The sequence below is a fragment of the Poecilia reticulata genome, chromosome 1 (assembly GCF_904066995.2).
Source record: "Poecilia reticulata chromosome 1, P_reticulata-male-v2, whole genome shotgun sequence".
NCBI lineage: Eukaryota > Metazoa > Chordata > Actinopteri > Cyprinodontiformes > Poeciliidae > Poecilia > Poecilia reticulata.
This window is the reverse complement of record NC_088830.1, coordinates 14312755-14331463: the sequence shown is the minus strand read 5'-3', so window position 1 is coordinate 14331463 and position 18709 is coordinate 14312755. Positions and strand designations below refer to the sequence as shown.

Genomic DNA, 18709 nt, shown 5'->3' with positions numbered 1-18709 from the left:
CACAAAAACACGAGTTTAGAGTGTGGACGGTTCTCTGGAGAAGGATGTTTTATCTACACAACAATCCCTCAAAACAGAAAAAAAAAAATCAATAACGGAGACAGTAAAAACTCAAACGGACCTCGAATTTATCGGCGATAAAGGTGGGGAGGTCAGCGCCGGAGTGTCTGCTTCGTCTTCTTCATCCTCACCCCATTCTTCCTCCCTAAGAGGAGTGATGTTATTACCTAACCAGACTGAATGGATGGAGACCTGGAAAGGACACGTGCCAAATGAAACGCACGTTAGCAACCGATATCGTGTTCCTCAGGCATTACTGTTTCCTCGTCTTACCTGCCCCAGTTTGTAATCCATGTTGCCCAACTCCCTCTCTGTGTTGATCTGAAGCAGCAACTTCTCATGGCTGATCAGGGTACCTGCCGAAAAAAAAAAAAAATCAGGTGTAAAAAGTATTCGGAGTATTTCCAGAGCAGAACAGGGTCAGACTGGAAGGAGGGCAACCTGCAGAAGCAGCCGAGAGTGAGGGCACAGGATCCCAGGCGTGGTACGGGTGGTGTGTGCTGACATTGTCCCTCTTTGACACTAGAGCCTGGATTTCTCGCTCCACTTCTCCGCGAATCACAGCGAGTTTTCTTCCAAACCTGGACAGGGAGAAAAACGCCGTCCATGAACAACCCTGTCTGATAGTTAACACTCCCTGTGATTGGACAGACAGAAACGAGTGCCCAGCTACCGTGTTTCCAGAGCTTTAAGGCTTTTGTTTCGGGGTTGCTGTTCCAGACAGCTGACTGCGGGGTTGCCAGCAGTGGGCAGGGTCATGGCGCTCAGCACCAGGCTGGTGATAGCCTGCACTGCTAGCACGTTTAGCTGGGTACGCTCCAGGTCCTCCTAGAAAACAGGTGAAGACGGAATAGAAGACACCTCTTTACACCTCTCGTTCTTGTCGTGTTAAAAACCATAAACGTTAAGAATTCTTTATTAAGATTTTATGTGATAAGACCAAAACAAATTACAGCCAACTGTTGGAAGGATGTGAAACATGGTTTCAAATCCTGACTAATAAAAATTTGAAAATGGTGGCATGCATTTGTATTTCACACCCTCTACTCCGATACCCATAGATACAATCCAGTGAATCCAAACGCCTTCATTTGTAACTGTGTATTTTAATCTCAGTTGTGAAATTAGAACACTTCTCGAGTTTCTCCTTGTAACGAGACGAGCTTCATTTCTCGTTATGTCAAAAGTCTTTTTTTAACGAAGATATAAAAATACAGATTATGACTTGATAAAAAGGTATAAAGAAGCTCGCTGTGACTCAAATTCTTCTCACCGTTTTGTCCAGATGACATCTAAAATTTCCATGATGTTTTGCTGTTCTATCTTTCCTATTAAAAGAGAAGATATTTTGCTCTTGATGAGATATAAATGTTGTTATAGGTTGTTTTTTTTTTTAACCTTGTGAAGATGAAAAACTTCTCTCGTTTTAGCAAGTTTTGCCACCAGCAAATTTTAAAAATAAATTTGCTCCTGAATTTATTTTTTTACTTTTGGCAGTTTAATGCCTCCGTAATAAACACAACCCCATGAGAGTCACAATAAAATTTGGCTACGTAAATTTCAGTGGTGGGAAGTACTTCGTTACTGTACTTAAGTACAATTTTCGTGTATCTGTACTTTACTTAAGTAGATTTAATAATGGATACTTTCTACTTTTACTCCACTACATTTTACAGTATCTGTACTTTCTACTTCACTACATTTCTACAAAACTGTCGCGTTACTCGTTACATCCAAGTCGCGTTGCTCTTTTTTTCCGTTAAAATGTGAAGTTCAGGGACGTAAGGTGGCGCCGTAAAATCCGAGCAATATCGTAACTTACATGTCTGTTGTCACCCATCGCCTCCACCTTTACTCGCACGCGAAGCTCCAGACATGCGCAGTGGTTTCCTCTGAGCGAGTCTAATCATCAGTAATATAATAGCGCTACATAAATTGATATGGCTACATGTAAAATCAGCAGCGCTTCGCTTTCACAGACGGTGGGGACTTCGTCCAACTTTTAGCGTCACTTGGAAGGAAAGCTTAAAGAAAGGTAAGATCTGTGGACGTGATGCTAGCAAAGCTAGCTGTACTGACGTAGACACACATGTTGCATCTGCGATGAAAAAAGTTGTCATTCATGCCCTGAATTATTGTGTGGAGGTGTTGACTGAGGTGTTGCAAATATGGGACAACGCTGGTACATTCAGGAACGATCCGATTCTTCTGGACGGATCTTTACTGATTGCATTTATTTAAGCTCTTAAGTATTTAATAACTAGTTTTTTATGGAATGTGGATCTTTCAGATCAATTTGAGAAGCAATTTTGATAAGTAAAAGTTAATTTTTTTGTGTCACGTAGCGCGGGGTGCTGGTCTTGACTTGGTCTTGGGTCGGTGACCTTGACTACAACTCTGCTACTGGCTCCTTGGTTGCCTGTCCTCTCCCACCCACCTTCTTTCCATCCACTTTCTGTTGGATTTCTTTAAAAATAAAAGCCACTAGTAGCAAAAAAAAAGTGAAGTTCATGTTATGTTAGGACAGGAGACAAGATGTTTCCATCCCTGAAAGTATGATGCATAGAATCACATAGTAAGTAATCACATACTGTAAACATAATAAAAACATGCTTTATCTGTGGCATTGTTCATTAAAATGGCACATTTCTAATGTATTAAAATTAAATACGATCGGGACACTTAATGATATTAGCGATTAGGTAATCCATTCAGCAAGCACTTTTACTTTTAATACTTAAGTATTTTTAAAAGCCAGTACTTTTTTTACTTTTACTTAAGTACAAATGCTAATGTGGTAGTTTTACTTTTACTTGAGTACATTTTTGTCTGTGTATTAGTACTTTTACTTAAGTACATTTTTTGAGTACTTTCTCCACCACTGGTTAAAATAAACTTGAGGGTTATTCTCACCTCAAGTAAATTAGCACACGGGAGACGCAGTCTGTTACTCCAATTTCTCTCAGCTTATGAGAAACTGCAGAGCAACTGGCAGCTCAGAGTTCCCATGCACCACATACCGGTGAAACACCGTTACTGCACCCATCATCTTTAACCCCTGTTAACAAGTAAAATATTATTATTATTATTATTATTATTATTATTATTATTATCATCATCATAACCCCATAAACATTTAAATGCTCCTTTTTTTACTTTTTTTCACACACCAGTGGGCATCACAAGAGGTTTGTTTGACTCATAGACCGGCCCAGGTCATGTTGTGGTTCCCCTGACATTTGCTCTATGCCTGTTAGGAGATGGAACCCAAATAACAAATAAAAATGGGTGGGCGGTAAGTGGAGGGGCCAATGGTTCCCTGGCCCCTCCTGTTAAGCTGCGCAAATCACTGCCAGTTCAGACTTGCGGGAATAATGCATTTAGTGGCCACAGATTAATTTTTTTTTCAGAACTCATGCTCACTGCGTGCTATTTTTACCCTTAGCAACAGTTGCCATGCTGCTGACAATGATGTCATCAGCATGACGTCAAATGATGTATGTGTCATGAGGCCCTTCTGAGGATGACTTTCTGATGTCATAGAGTCCATGACATCACCAACTGATCAGTTAATTCTCTGATCAGTTACCACAAATCAGTTAACAAGTCAGTCAACTCGAGATTCATTTGGACGTTTTAGCTCAGCACAATAAAGATGAACGACGAAAGCCCACAGAGAGAAATAGATGTGAAACCTAAGGTTTCTTTTTGGACGAAAGTGAAAAAGACATTGTCCAGCAAAGTTCATCCTGGTCAAAGAAGCCCAGATTACAAAAAGAGAAACTTTCTCAGTGAACTTTTGTGGGAAGTGATTGAAAAGGCTGCAGATGGACCAACTCTGCATCTTGTCCGACAAGTCTTTGAGGAACAACATAGCAAAATTTTGATCTTACTTTTGAGAAAAACTGGAGATATAAATGTGAATGTACTCTCTGAGGTTTCAAAAGAGCTTGGTGAAAGGATTTTCCAGAGTCTTGCGAGAGATGCATTCCACTTTGCCAGTGGACTGCATTTAATCGCACTACTGGAACACCCAGAAGGACACCAAGTCATCGTGGAAAAATTCAAAAAGCACCTGGAGAATCCTCTTCCTCCAAAGAAAATGTTAGCGTCTACCAAAAGAAAGATCCGAAAGACTTTTTTTCCAACTGAAGACTTGTACGCAGATGAAAACTGCCTGAGTGAAGATTATACTCAGGAAACCATGGACCCTGAACAATTTTTGAGGGACGCAAACAGGATGGGATTCAGACATGGAACAGAAGAAGAAAGGAGAGTTATGGTTCAAAATATTCTTTGGAGATTGATTTACAAGTCCAGTTACAGATCTAGCTATGGGCATTACAAAAGGAAGGACACCGAACCGGTCCAGAGAAGGCTTGCTCCAAAAATATGGAAAGAAGTCAAGGATATAGATTTTGTCTTTTATGACAAAATGGAAAAAAAAGCTTGCCGAGACATCCTGCAACTTCTCTGGGGCAATGAAGACGCAGTTAGAGAACTGCTCTTCAAAATGATCAAAAGCAACAACCCACTAGTGATTTACAAGGTTGTGGAATGCTTTAAAAGAACCCTTGCCCGACCACGAAAAATCAATCTCAAAGACACCTTTCTTCAAAAGGCATGGGGCCTCATCAAAAAGGCTGCGGGTTGTGGAGACAATCCAGACGAAGAAGAGAGGCAAGAGCCCACCAAGAGTGGATCAAATGTGTTTAGTCCACACTTAGCTGGGCCTCTAAATTTGGTCAACTCAGAGGTTGGTACTGACTTGGAGGAGTCAGGGCCGAACTCAGAGTCAGGGCCCGCCTCAGAGTTAGGACCCGTCTCCGAGTCAGGACCCGTCTCCGAGTCAGGACCCGTCCCCGAGTCAGGACCCGTCTCCGAGTCTGGACCCGCCTCAGCGTTAGGACCCGCCTCAGCGTCAGGACCCGCCTCAGCGTCAGGACCCGTCCCCGAGTCAGGAACCGTCTCCGAGTCAGGATCTGCCTCAGCGTCAGGACCCGCCTCAGCGTCAGGACCTGCCTCAGAGTCAGGGCCTGTCACCGAGTCAGGACAGAACTCTGAGACGGGATCGACCTCTGAGACGGGACCCGCCTCCGAGACGGGACCCGCCTCCGAGACGGGACCCGTCTCCGAGACGGGACCCGTCCCCGAGACGGGACCCGTCCCCGTGTCGGGACCCGTCCCCGAGTCGGGACCCGTCCCCGAGTCGGGACCCGTCTCTGAGTCAGGACCCGTCTCCGAGTCAGGACCCGCCTCAGCGTCAGGACCCGCCTCAGCGTCAGGACCCGCCTCAGCGTCGGGACCGACCTCTGAGATGGGACCGACCTCTGAGACGGGACCGACCTCTGAGACGGGACCGGCCTCTGAGACGGGACCTGCCTCTGAGTCGGGACCCGTCCCCAAGACGGGACCGACCTCTGAGACGGGACTGGTCTCTGAGACCGGACTGGCCTCAACGTCAGGACCCGCCTCAGCGTCAGGACCCGCCTCAGCGTCAGGACCCGCCTCAGCGTCGGGACCGACCTCTGAGATGGGACCGGCCTCTGAGACAGGACCGGCCTCTGAGACGGGACCTGCCTCAGAGTCGGGACCTGCCTCAGAGTTATGACCTGTCTCTGAGTCAGGACCTGTCTCCGACTCACGACAGACCTCTGAGTCCTCATGCCTAATCTCACCAACGTAGTGACACCTTGTCAGAAGTGTCAAAACTGTTCCTCAGCAGAACTTCGCAACTTACCAGAGCGGATGATTATGGCCTTAAAGATTGCTTGCAAGTTTTCAATCTGAGAATACCGGAAACCTTTAGTCATCCGTTGTTACAGTGAGAGCAAGACGGGTAGATTGACCCGAAGAATCAGAATTGGAGGCCGAGGGAACGATGGCCCACTGGGAGGCTAGAAGGGGTTCGAAGAAGGAGAGAAGGTGGGGGGCTGACGTATCGTTAGAGAGGGGGGGGGGCGGGGGAAGCAAAGGATTGAACGAAGGAGAGACATTGAGGGGGGGCTAGTGTACCATGAGAGGAACACTAGCCCACCGTCAATGTAGAGATAGATGTGAGGGGTCAAAGAGGGTGGGGCCAGTCTAGCGTACCGTTGAGTGCTGGGGGGCGGATGAACGGCAAATTGCAAGAAGGGGAGGAGGTTTGGCTGTAGAAGGAGGGGGCGAAGGAGAGACATTGGGGGGGTTAGTGTACCATGAAGGTACACTAGCCCCCCCTCAATGTAGAGGTAGATGTGAGGGGTCGAAAAGGGTGGGGCCAGTCTAGCGAACCATTAAGTGCTGGGGGGGGCAGACGGACGGCGAATTGCACGAAGGGGGAGGAGGTCTGGCTGTATGTAGAAAGAGGGGGGCGAAGCAGAGACATTCGGGGGGCTAGTGTACCATGAGAGGTACTCTAGCCCCCCCTCAATGTAGAGGTAGATGTGGGGGGTCAAAAAGGGTGGGGCCAGTCTAGCGAACCATTAAGTGCTGGGGGGGGGCAGACGGACTGCGAATTGCAAGAAGGGGGAGGAGGTCTGGCTGTATGTAGAAAGAGGGGGCGAAGGAGAGACATTCGGGGGCTAGTGTACCAGGAGAGGTACACTAGCCCCCCCTCAATGTAGAGGTATATGTGAGGGGTCAAAGAGGGTGGGGCCGGTCTAGCGTACCGTTGAGTGCTGGGTGGGGGGAAGGCCGGACAGCGAATTGCAAGAAGGGGGAGGAGGTCTGGGTGTAGAAGGAGGGGGGTGAAGGAGAGAATTAATCCCCCCGATCCACCTATAAATGCTATTTTATTTATATAATTAGGGCTATTGTAAGCAAAAATTTTAGTAATCGCGTAATCCATCGATTATTCTTACTATTAATCGAGTAATCATATAAAAAAAACTGACAAAATAACGAATTGGTAAATCTGGCATAACAGCAGTGTTACTATCGGATATCAATATCAGTCCAATTTTTCATTTTTGAGCTTCCCTAACAGATACTTTTTTGTTGTTTAGAAAACTAACCTGTAATAATAACAACTCGTTTTCTAAGTTAATCTGAGAAAAAGTCATACAAAAATCTAAAATTAATTTCAATTTAATAAAAAGAGGCAGGCTCACAAATACACTTATTAAAAATATCTATGATCCAGCTTTTAGTTTATGTAGTCAGTCAGTAGATGAGCTCTCACGTTGCCCCATACATGTCAAGCTTTGAGTTTGAGAATATGGGAAATGTCACCTGAAGTGGTGGTGGGCCATAATTTAACAGTTTATGTTAAATTATGGGGAAAAAAAACTTAAATTATGGAAAAATTCTGCTGAAATTCCATAAAAAACGAGAAAGTGTACTGACAGAAATTACCAGGACATTTCCCTGTTTTTTTATGGAAAACTTTGAAATAAAATACTGTTAAATTACGGGAAACTTCTGATGGAAATTCTATAAAAAACACTGAAAATATCATGGCAGAGAATTACCAGGACATTTTCTGTATTTTTTATTTATTTATTTTTTTTCAGAATTTCCATCAAAAAAATTTCCATAATTTAACAGTTTTTATGTCAAATTTACCAATATTTAGTTAACCCAAAACTGAAATTCTCTTTTTACTCTGTCTTTTGTGATGCATTCACAAACTTTTTTTAAAAAAAACCTTGGACATTTCCAAATACTTTTGTCCTCCAAACCATTGAAGTCTGTATTCTATACCATATGTTAATTATAGTGTAAAATATATTAAAGTTAATGTATTTAATATATTCTTAACATAATTTTGAAACAACATTAAATTCTAAGTCCACAGGAAATGTAGTTGTAGAACACAAAACACTTAGTTTGAAAGTAGCTCATGCAAAGTGATGTAAAAATGAAACCATTCTGCAATCAATTTGCAGACTTTATTTTGCAATTTAAGACCATAAATTGACGTCATCTAGTCTTTATAACTAACCTTTACTATTATATATTAAGAGCTAAACATATTCTTGAGCTTGCTATTGTTTATCTTCTGTACATCACAACTAATTTATTGCATTTTACTATACAAATTTTCAACGTATAAATTAAATGTAAAGCAATTTTGACTAGTCTTTGAAGTCAAATAAACAGTTTTGTTAAGTTATTACTATAAGATGGAACATAAAAAATTGCTTTTGAACATGAAAATCATAGTTGTAAACAGGATCAACATACTTCAAAATAAATGCCGAAAGTCTACCATTATTTTTATGAAATACAGGTATAAATATTTTGTTAAAATCAAATGCTACATAAACCTAGACGGTAACACTTTATTTGAAGGCAGGTGAATAAGACTGACATGACACCGTCATAAACATCTGTCATGGACATGAATAAGTCTTCATAAATATTTATGACTGTTGTCATAAAGCGTCATTCAGTAAATCATGACACTTTTAATACAAAGTTGACATTATTGAAAATGTCTTTGTTTTGACAACTTGACATTAATCTAGACAAAATGATTAATGATTGATTAATAGTATTCAGCAGGTTGTTTTCTAATCTATTAAAATTAAATATGATCGGGACACTTAATGATATTAGCGATTAGGTAATCCATTCAGCAAGCACTTTTACTTTTAATACTTAAGTATTTTTAAAAGCCAGTACTTTTTTACTTTTACTTAAGTACAAATGCTAATGTGGTAGCTTTACTTTTACTTGAGTACATTTGTGTCTGTGTATTTGTACTTTTACTTAAGTACATTTTTTGAGTACTTTCTCCACCACTGGTAAATTTAGGCATATCAAACCACATCAATACAAAGCACAACTCTGCGGTTGTCATTCCCATTAAATTGGCCTCCTTTCTATACATTACTGCTTAAAAGAGAAAAGTTCTTGCTTCCAGCTGCATATACCTCTTGCTGAGTCTCTTCCTCCTGATCCATTGTGATTGGTTGGGTGACCAGCACCCCCAGCAGAGTGGCCCAGGTTTCCTCAAACTGAGTCCTACTGCTCCAGCCTGAAGAAAAATCCCAGGTTAATTACAAAATGCACATTAATGTTTTTTTAAATTAACCTTAAAGTAAAAATTGAGTCATCATTTTTGGAAAGCCCTATATATCCCGTTAATTGTAACTATGCATATCTGTACCCAATGTGTTGATGCGGTAAAGGAATTCCCTGAAGACGTCCTTTTCCTGCAGGAAGTCCACAGGGATCTCAGGCAGCGTCGTGCCAAATTCTCCACCTGGTTGTGGGGACCAGCCCAGTTTCCAAACCTGAACATGAGCGCACATCATTAGAACAATGTCAATTTATTTAAAACCAAAGTGCTGCACAGTATGTTAAAACTACTGATAAAACACATAAGAAAACAAAACAACTAACTAAAAAAAAAAATAGGACAGGTTAATTACAATATTAGGCTTTATGTAAATGCCAAAGAATAAAAATGAGTTTTCAGGCGTTATTTGAAGTTGTCAAGTCTACGGGCGGTGACAGAAAACGCCCGGTCTCAAACAAAACACGATATCCCGTTATGCATCTAAGCTGCAAGACTTGTTTTCTTCCTTTCAGACACCAACCAGTGGAGGGACTCTGGTGTAGCTGTTGACCAGAGGCAGGCGTGAAATACTGATGATGATGTTTCGCAACGTCGGAGTGAGGAAAACTGGAAACGCCCGGTTCCTCGGGTGACCCAAGGAGAGGATGCTCTGCAGTCCTTCCACCAGTTCTGCCATGATCTCACATGCTTGCCACTCGCATTGGACTGCAACAAACAACCGTCATTCAAGCAGGACCAAAAGACAAAATGCACTAAAACAAAATTTGCGCAATTTCTGAACCACTTCTTACTGTTGAGAAGAGCCGAGTCCAGCTGATCTTCACCGTCTTTTTCTCCTCGAGACTTTTTCTTCTCTGGATGCAGCAGCCGGTCACCAGGATGAACAGCCACTGAAAGGCAAAAATATATATGTGTATATATATATATATATATATATATATATATATATATATATATATATATATATATATATATATATATATATATAAAGAGAGAGAGAGAGAATATAGGAAAAAAAACAACAGAATTATACAAGAATGCTTTGCAAAAAATGCTCCTGACCAGCAGCAATGGTGAGGTGCAGGCAGTAGATGAGGGAGCAGGTGTACGTCTTGTACTCCAAGGTAGAGAGCTTGTTCCACACACAGGGCTGCTGCAGGGCCAGGCAGAGGCAGGACAGAGCCCACTGTAGGTCCACGCTGAGGGGCAGCTGGTCCTGCAGCAGCCGCCACGCAACCACCTGCACAAACACATTCACACGCACGAATAAAAGACAGGATCTACTGAATATTTACATACTAATTATGGTTTGTGCAGGTTCCACCAAACCAAATTTAAGGCTTTTTAAGACCTTTTTGGGACAGTATTATGAATGGAATTTAAGACCTGCAGCAATGTACAAAAGAAAATCACAAATGGGACAAATATGGGTTGGCAACAGAGGCGATCCAACAGATGAGATGAACAAAGTTTGACCAACTATCAATACATTTGCATTTAACTGCGATAGACGTATAAAAAAAAAAAAAGAAAGCTAACTCGCTTTACACTTGCTAAAAGCTAAATAGAAATCTATACAGCATGTACAAGATTAAATAGTCCCGTAAGACCTGTGATTAATGTATTTAGGGCCAACTTATTTTTTATTTTTGATTATAGGCATTTTAAGATCTTAGCTTTAGACAATTGAATTTAAGACTTATTAAGGATGCACAGGCACCCTGACTGATATAAAAGATTACATTTTTTTTAATATAGTGCCAACCAATGTCTGGTAGTGTTTCTCAAATCTATCTTCTAGTTAAATTACTCTGAAGTTTTCAAAAGGCTTTCAAACATCTGTCATGTTTGTTGTTATTTTACCTCAGCCGCCATGCAGGTGAAGGAGGTGATGAGGTGCTCCTTGTCAGAGGGAATATGTAGTGATGAAGGCAGCTGATTCACACTCAACAGATACTGGGACAAAGCTCTGCAGAGGGCCAGAACCCTGGGGCAGAAACCCGGCTCGTCTGAGGAATAAAAGGAAAATACAAACATAAAAGAAGAAACGTCAGAGGACAGTGAATGTTTTATTGTACAACAGAACAAAATAAAAATCAACTATTTTTAATGCCACAACTAACAAGACAAGATCCACCTTTTTTATTCTCCTTATCATTACCAACATAACACATCACTACATTTTTCTCTATTATAATAATCATCATCTTCCAGATAATTTTTTAAATATATTTCCATATAAAAAATTAAAGTTTTCAGAATATCATATTTAGTGATTATAATTTTTTATATCATCATTAGTAGCATCAATATTAATAATTTCCTTTTATAATAATTACCACTAATATTAATCATAATTACTATATTACAGTGTCGTCATTATAAGCGTCACTCATAAATATCATCACTAATATTTTGGTTAACATCACTAACCCAATTTCTACAGCTAATTTTACAACCAGCATTATTATTATTATTATTATTATTATCATCATCACCATTACTTTCAATATAATGATCACTATTGTTATCCTAATTTTTAAAGCCCTGCTTCATATTCCAGCTCCTTTCCCACGTCTCACCGTACACGTCACCAAGCTGGTTCCAGTACGGCTGGGGGTGAGGTGGCGGCAGGAAGGACTGGTGTGGGGCAGGAAGTGACCCTGTGACCTCTTCTAGCTGATTGAGGGTCACCTGCAGGGCCGTCTCCAACAACAGAGATCCCTGACCCCGGGTTAACCTCTGCGCCCCCAAACCCAGGCAGGGACACAACAGGCTGAGATTGAAATCCTGGAAAAAAAAACAAAAAGTTGAGATGAAATTAAATTCACCTCTGCAGATTAATATAAATATGAATCATTGCCTCTATGCTCTAAAATGGGTGTTTTAAGCCGGTGCTTTGGGTTAACGTAATTGTTTTATTCACCTTGCAGCTCATAACGCCGAATAGATCAGAAGCAGGTAATTTAGTGAGGAGCTCTGTTGTTTCGAGCAGGGAAACATCTCCATGGAGACAGCACTGCGACTTCACCAGAGCAACATACCACTCCTAGAAAAAAAAAGAAACAGTTGCCAACAAGCTTTTTTTTTTTTTGTCCCCCACTCTTAAGAACAATTGTGATGTTATTTACTTTTGATAACAATCATTACCTTGTCAGCAACAACCTTTTCAGGGGCTATGGGTGGATCCCCATCCAGAGGGTGGGACGTGATAGGAGGTGCTGGGCTGCTGGTGTCGGCCACAGTGGCTCTGAACCTGTCCAGCAGGGAGTAGAACCTCTGATGCCTGCCACGGGTAAACAGAGGAGATGACATTACTCTTAGATTTGTTTCTTTCCTTATTTAAAAACAATAAAACTGAACCACGTGCGAAAAAGAATACCTTTGAGCTAGTCCGCTGGTCTGGAGGTATTCCTGAATCCTCTCCAGTTCTTCTACAGGCAGCTGGGCTATGCTGTTCTGTAGCGGTGTAAATATGGAAACAATCAGGCCACTGCTCCATTATAACAGTGTTTTAAATAAAAAGAAAAAAAAAAGAAATGTCGACCTCTTGGTATTTATTTTCATTACACTTCCACAACACATTTCCTGCTGCTCTGGATCTTACCTGCAGCGTCTCAGCCAGCAACATTTCCACTCTTCGGCACGCCAGGGTGTCCACCATGCGAGCTAAAACCCTAAACGGCGTGTTGAGCAGCTTGTCCACATAAAGCATGAGCAGAGAGCCAGACTGACTCAAGTGGATGCCTTCCAAACACTGTAAAGTCTTCTTTAGCATGGTGGGCTGTGGATTTAAGAAAAGCAAAGTAAATAGGAGAGACAGGGAAGCAGTAAATAAAATAATCTAGATTTTCAGCAGAGGAGAGGAAGGAGGGGAAAAAGGCCGTTTTTAATCTTACAGTGGGGAGATTGTCGCATCGAGACTGGATTGCCTGAATGAAGAGTCCGCTGGCGGCAGAGTTGCGGTGGACAGCGCTGATGAAATCTTGTACTGGAGGCTCATGGGAAAGACTGATGAGGTCACGCACGTGGTTGACGATCAGCCAGGTCAAATGCTCCGAGTCGTGGAGATTCTGACACTAAAAAGTAACGCAATTGAGCAAAAAGAATTACATCCGCTTCCTGCCGCAGACTGCAAGAGTCTAAAAGGTGACATGTTATGTTTCCTTAAACAGGTTAGGATACAGGTTATACAAAAGACGTTCATTACTTTTTTTTTTTTTTTGCTTTTTTTGCACAAAATCATTCTTGGATAATGAGATTTTAATACTAGTCGTATTCTCACCACGTAGTCACAGAAGAGGATCAGAGCTCCCCTGCGTACAATCTCCCTGTTGACCATCGCTAACCGGGACTCTGGTTTTTCTTCCTCTTGTCCTTCACCAGAGGAGTGTGGACTTAGCAGCTTTGTGCATGAGAGGCTGTGACCTCTGACCAGGAAGAGGGGAAAAGGCACAGCAAGAAAGAGTGTCTTTTAATAGCTTCATAGCTTTTTTTATCAGCTCATTTACAGAACATTTATGAGAGTGATTCTATAAATCAAAAGATCCCATCTAGTTTCTCCTCACCTCGGAGTCTGATGAACCTCAGTCCACCACGAATAGTTAGTGTAGTTAATGATGAGAAGGACCTGGCACCACAGCAGCACCAAAGATGGGTGGGTGGTGACGAGGCTCTGCACCATGCTGTTCAGCCCCTCTAAAGGATAGTAGAGGCCGGCCTCCAGACCCGGCTGCCCGCCGCCCTCGCCCTTCAGGAGCCGACTGGCTGCAGCCGTGATCCTGCGAAACATTCCTGGAAACAAAAAAGTCAAAACGTACTTTGTGAATTTCATCGTAAAAAAACATCGCATAAGACTTTTTACAAGCTTTAATTTTGTAAAGAACTCTGAACACTGGAACCGAAAGATATTTCAAATATCCAAAATAAAAACACAACAACCAGAAACAATAAATAAAATAAGAAAAAAACAACAACAACAACATGGAAACAAAACCATAACTAAAATAGATTATGATGGATTGCCATTAATTATCAGAATGGAAATTATCAAACTCATTTAAATTTTTTATGCGATTCATTGCGACAGGCTTACTCACCGCTTTTAAAAATATGAATGAAACACATGAGCAGCGTTCCCAGCTGCTGGCAGTAGAAGGTGTGCTGTTGCTCCGTAATGTCCACTTTGACCCGTCTGCTAGAAATTTCGTCAAGCAACACTCCGACCAACTGTAGCAGGAACCTAGAGGGACGAGGAATTTATTTTTTGAAGTTGCTCATTATAAACAGTTTGTTAGTCATGTTGCTTTTTTAGAACCTAAAGAGTTTAACTCACCTTGCAAAGGTTTCTTCAGGTGGAACCTTCTGCGCGTCTTCGCCGGCTTCCTGGTCACAGCTGGCGTCGGCGGCAGGCGGGTTGCTGGGGGACGGGATCTGCTGATGCAGGCGGCGAATCGTGTGGCAGGAGAGGAGGTGCGGGGAGAGAGACAGCTCGTGGACCCGAGACAAGACGATGTCCTCGGTGGACTGGGACACGAGTACTCTGAGCACTGCCAGGATTCCAGACACCCACAGCTGGACTGTAGCGACAGATGCCTACAGAGATGCGGACATTTTTTTTTTTGTAATCATTTTCTAATCAACAGACAAACTTGCAGGATCGTTATTGGAGCACAAGATTTTCAGCAGCCAGGCCAGAGAGCGACCCATTTTTTTTTCAGAAATGTTTTGAAGATGCTTTCTGGATTACTAGACTACTTTTGGGAATGTATTCTCACCATGGTGACAGGGATAGTGAACATGCTCTTCAGCAGCATGTCAACTGGTCTGAGAGAGGAGGGGGCCACAGTCTCAAACAAGGTGTTCAACACTCCTAACGCCTCCGGAGAGTCCAGCAGCATCTGCGACGCAACAAAAGCAGCACACAGAACATCAGGATGATTCATCTTGCCTTATCCAAGAGAATAAATAAGGTAAGATTAAAGAGATGAATATTCTGCTCAACAATAACCTGCTGCTTTGCAATCATAGGAAGAATAACATCTGCGATCTGCCTGGACAGTCTCTTCCACTTGTCCTCATTCTCTTTGTGACACTGCTGCAGAACGAGAATGAACATCTCCAACACCTGGAATGAAAGGCATGAAGGCACATTTAGGTATGAAGACTAAAGAATCTAGGACAACGTTAGCCTGCTGCTGCTGCTGTTGTTGTTGTTGCATTTCTGCATACCTGATGGTACTGCACGAGTCTGAGAAGCATGGACACCACCACTTCCTTCTGAGTGTCCAGCTCTTTGCCTGCATCTGCTTTGTTTGAACCTCTCAGCACAAAAAGATCATAAACTATAGGCTGCAAAGCAGGAATGGCTGTAAAAAAAGAAAAAAAACACAACTTGATTACTCATTAGATTTTTGGAGGATTACTTTCAAAAATACACTCTAAAAAAACAAAAAATAAAACTGTGTGGAAGAGATGTCGATAATTGTGGTACATGGCGTGTTTTCCTGCGTTTCCTCTCACCGTGGGTGACCGCTTTCCTGCCGCTCGCCATGATGCCGTCGCACAGCTGGATGATCTTGGGGATGCTGATAATCTGCTTGGAGTGGTAACGTTCGTAAGACAGCAGCACCAGGAAGAAAAAGATGTTTGGGATGATGGCTTCAGAATCCCTGAGCAGGAGGAGCAACGGTTAGATCGGCTGACAGAGTTTCAGAGGAGGAGAAGAAAAAAACGAAAAGAGAAATACCTGAACTGGCCCACTTCAATATATTCAAACTGCTTCAGGACAAAGCCTATGAAAACCTGAAACAGAGAAAAAAAATTGTTGCGTTACGGAAAACGATGATGGAAGTTGATACGAGGAAGGAAAAAAAAAACAAAAAAAAAACTAACAAACAATGTTTTTAACCTGATCCGAGTCCAGCAGGCAGTAATTGACTCTGAGCTGCACAAGCTGGGCCAGCAGGTCCAGAACCTGTCTCTGCAGGGCCACAGAGGTACTGGTGGTGTACTGCTTCAAAGCTTTGATCACAAGCGGCTCAAACAGACGGATGTGGTTGTGAATAGCATTCTGAGAGAAAACAAGGTATCTAGTTAATTTCAGGGCAAAAATAGCATGCATTTATATATGAAAAATCTAAAGCGTCAAAATCAGCCGTCAAAAAGAATAATTTAGGTGCACCTTGTCTCCTCTGTGACGTGTAGCGTTGGCGATGTTGGATCTCAGCTGATTGGATGCTTTTTGCATAACGTCAAACCATCTAGAACATAGAAGAAGGGAAACATTTTATAGCAGAAACATTCATATAACTTGAACTTTTTCCACATTTTGTTTCTACATTTCATGTGGTTTAGCAACACAAAGAAGAATATAATGCTAAAGCATGGCAAGCATTTATAAAGTCTTTGCAGAATTATGTTTCCATGCAATTGCAGCTGCAAGTCTTCTAGTAGCTGCAATTTACTTTGGAGGATTTTTTCCCCCAGTGCAAATAAAAAAATACGGAAAATAAAAAATAACCACATCATACCTTGTAGCATGTAGTTACAATGTGACAAAATGTGAAAAAGTAGCTCTGGCATTTAAAGTCTATTCTTCTCTACGCAAACAAAAATGAGTAACACGCGTCATACGATGGAAACGAGTGTGGCAACGTTACCCCGAGGTATCCTGCTCCTGCTCAGCCTGCACCATGTTACGTAGGCTGGCATCAGCCAGAGCCTGGGTGAAGTGTGTGTACGGAGCCATAAAGCAGTAGTGGTAGAGGCCCGGGCGCAGGCTGGAAGAGCCGAGGCGCAGGGCTTTGCCCTGGGAGCGGCTGGGTCCGCTCAGCACACTTTCATACTGGGAAGCCAGGTTGGTCCCGAACAGCGTCTTCAACAGCTGCAGAGAAAATCCAAAACTTTTCAGAGTACAAATAAACTGAAAATATGCAATATAACCAAATTATGGACATGATGTATCACTTTAACCATCACCTTGACTTAAATAGTGATTTTTTTTTGGTTGCCTTTACCTACCTGGTGCAAAGCAGCCAAATAAGGACTACATGAGTTAGTTCCTATAAAGCAGTGTATGGAACCATCGCACAGGGAGACCAACGCCTTTACAGGCCCTGTCGGCAGGAACCAGCCTCGCTCTGTGTGGAGGAGTACCGGATGTAGCGCACCGCTCAGTGCCACAACCATGAGGACTTCCACACACAGTTAGTGTGAGAAAAACACATCTAAACTTAGGATTACAAACCTGCTGCACACAAACAGTGGCCATGGTGGGTTCTCTGGAGAAACAGGACTTCAGGTAGCCCAGAATTTCCTCTACACACTATGGGGGAAAAAAAAGACAAACAGATTATTACTTTCTTTAAAAAAAAATAATCTCATTCTCTGCCTATTTCTAGTTAAAAGAAGTGTAACATTAATTTTTTCAAGAATAAAAGACAGACTTGACCTTTCCAATGTCATGCAGCGTGGCCAGCTCCAGCAGCTGGGACAAAACATCCAAGGCAGCGTGCAGAAAACCTCCAAACTTCTCCTGGCTGCTGTAGAGATCCAACGTCACCTGGGAGGGAAAACAAAAACACAAACCATTTTAACAACTTTCGCAACCTAACAGGAAACGTGCCGAGCTCAGCTAAGGCGGGACAAGAGGTCCGACCTTATAGTTGGCGTGTGTCGCTTTGAGGACGTCGTAGAGCTTGAGGTAGGGAGGCAGGTGGTAGAAGCTGCCCAGGGTGATGGATTTGTTCACAGCTGCTGAAGTGGTGCCGTCTGCTTGCCTGCCTGCTTTAAAATGATACAAAGCACAATTCGCGGTTCGCACACGTTTGTTTTCCCACAGTAAAATTCAAGCGTCTTCAAGGTAAGACTCCAAACTTTTAAAGCACCACACTTTGGATATAAAGATAATACAAAAAGACCTGAAAAAGAGTTTAATTCACTGTTTAATTACATTATTTATTACTGTTGTTAATAATATATTGAGGTAGTATTCTACATTCTACAACCGGGAGAAATTAAACTAAACAAAATTTTTTTTAAATGTCTCTATGGCACCTGACCTGGTCCAAGAATGTTCTCCAAGAAAGAGCTCTAAAAAAATTCTTACCAAGTTTTCTGGAAGAATTTTGGTAATTCTAACTAGCCTAAAACAATTGAAGTTTGGTCTGATTTAGCTTCAGAAAGTGAGGAATAAATGTGTGTCATTTTATTATTTTTAAATATCTGGTTTAAACTGTAAAATTTAAGGCCTTAAGCAAACGTTAGACTGAGCTCAATTACAAAACTGTGCAGGTTGAATATAAAGTACTTTTAAAAGACTTCATACAGAAAGAAATCAAGAGTTTTCTAAATCTTTTTTTACCTTTTCTAAACCTTAAAACTTTTTTTAAAACATTCATTTATAAACTGAAAATGATGCATGTTGGAGGACAATGATGTGTGGATGGACCTGTGTTGATCTCGTTGCTCTTCTTTGGGCTCATGGGTGCAGCAGCAGCCTCGGTCGTCTCCTTCTCCTTCCCTTTCCTGCGGATGGGACTGAGGGACGGCGTGTTGCTCAGAGAGGGGAGAGCAGCCTAGAAAAAAAAAAAGATACAGAGCAGAAACAGGTTGTGTCTTCCTTGTTCCTAAAATCATTCC

At 42.1% G+C, this 18709-nt stretch overlaps 1 protein-coding gene and 1 non-coding gene across 10 annotated transcripts in view; both read right to left on the bottom strand.

The window, feature by feature from the left end:
- htt (huntingtin) overlaps positions 1-18709 on the bottom strand; it is a 42481-nt gene that overhangs the window by 8194 nt on the left and 15578 nt on the right. For 5 of the 9 annotated variants that reach the window (XM_081606883.1, XM_081606895.1, XM_081606887.1 and 2 more), the window contains 32 exons: positions 18519-18645; positions 17727-17854; positions 17520-17630; positions 17316-17393; positions 16729-16952; positions 16251-16329; positions 15978-16139; positions 15816-15871; positions 15590-15738; positions 15299-15435; positions 15078-15194; positions 14845-14967; positions 14403-14662; positions 14167-14309; positions 13636-13861; positions 13353-13497; positions 12967-13146; positions 12675-12851; positions 12450-12526; positions 12218-12353; positions 11994-12116; positions 11650-11857; positions 10931-11076; positions 10130-10307; positions 9859-9957; positions 9588-9772; positions 9155-9281; positions 8919-9022; positions 734-888; positions 502-641; positions 334-416; positions 122-252 (listed from right to left, as the gene is read on the bottom strand). In XM_081606883.1, the coding sequence (XP_081463009.1) occupies positions 122-252; positions 334-416; positions 502-641; positions 734-888; positions 8919-9022; positions 9155-9281; positions 9588-9772; positions 9859-9957; positions 10130-10307; positions 10931-11076; positions 11650-11857; positions 11994-12116; positions 12218-12353; positions 12450-12526; positions 12675-12851; positions 12967-13146; positions 13353-13497; positions 13636-13861; positions 14167-14309; positions 14403-14662; positions 14845-14967; positions 15078-15194; positions 15299-15435; positions 15590-15738; positions 15816-15871; positions 15978-16139; positions 16251-16329; positions 16729-16952; positions 17316-17393; positions 17520-17630; positions 17727-17854; positions 18519-18645 (4514 nt within the window). The remainder of the gene's footprint in view (positions 1-121; positions 253-333; positions 417-501; positions 642-733; positions 889-8918; positions 9023-9154; positions 9282-9587; positions 9773-9858; positions 9958-10129; positions 10308-10930; positions 11077-11649; positions 11858-11993; positions 12117-12217; positions 12354-12449; positions 12527-12674; positions 12852-12966; positions 13147-13352; positions 13498-13635; positions 13862-14166; positions 14310-14402; positions 14663-14844; positions 14968-15077; positions 15195-15298; positions 15436-15589; positions 15739-15815; positions 15872-15977; positions 16140-16250; positions 16330-16728; positions 16953-17315; positions 17394-17519; positions 17631-17726; positions 17855-18518; positions 18646-18709) is intronic. The other 4 variants (XM_081606885.1, XM_081606910.1, XM_008408514.3 and 1 more) reach the window with 1 other exon arrangement.
- On the bottom strand, positions 17140-17269 carry LOC145553706 (small Cajal body-specific RNA 14). Its single transcript, XR_014089741.1, has one exon.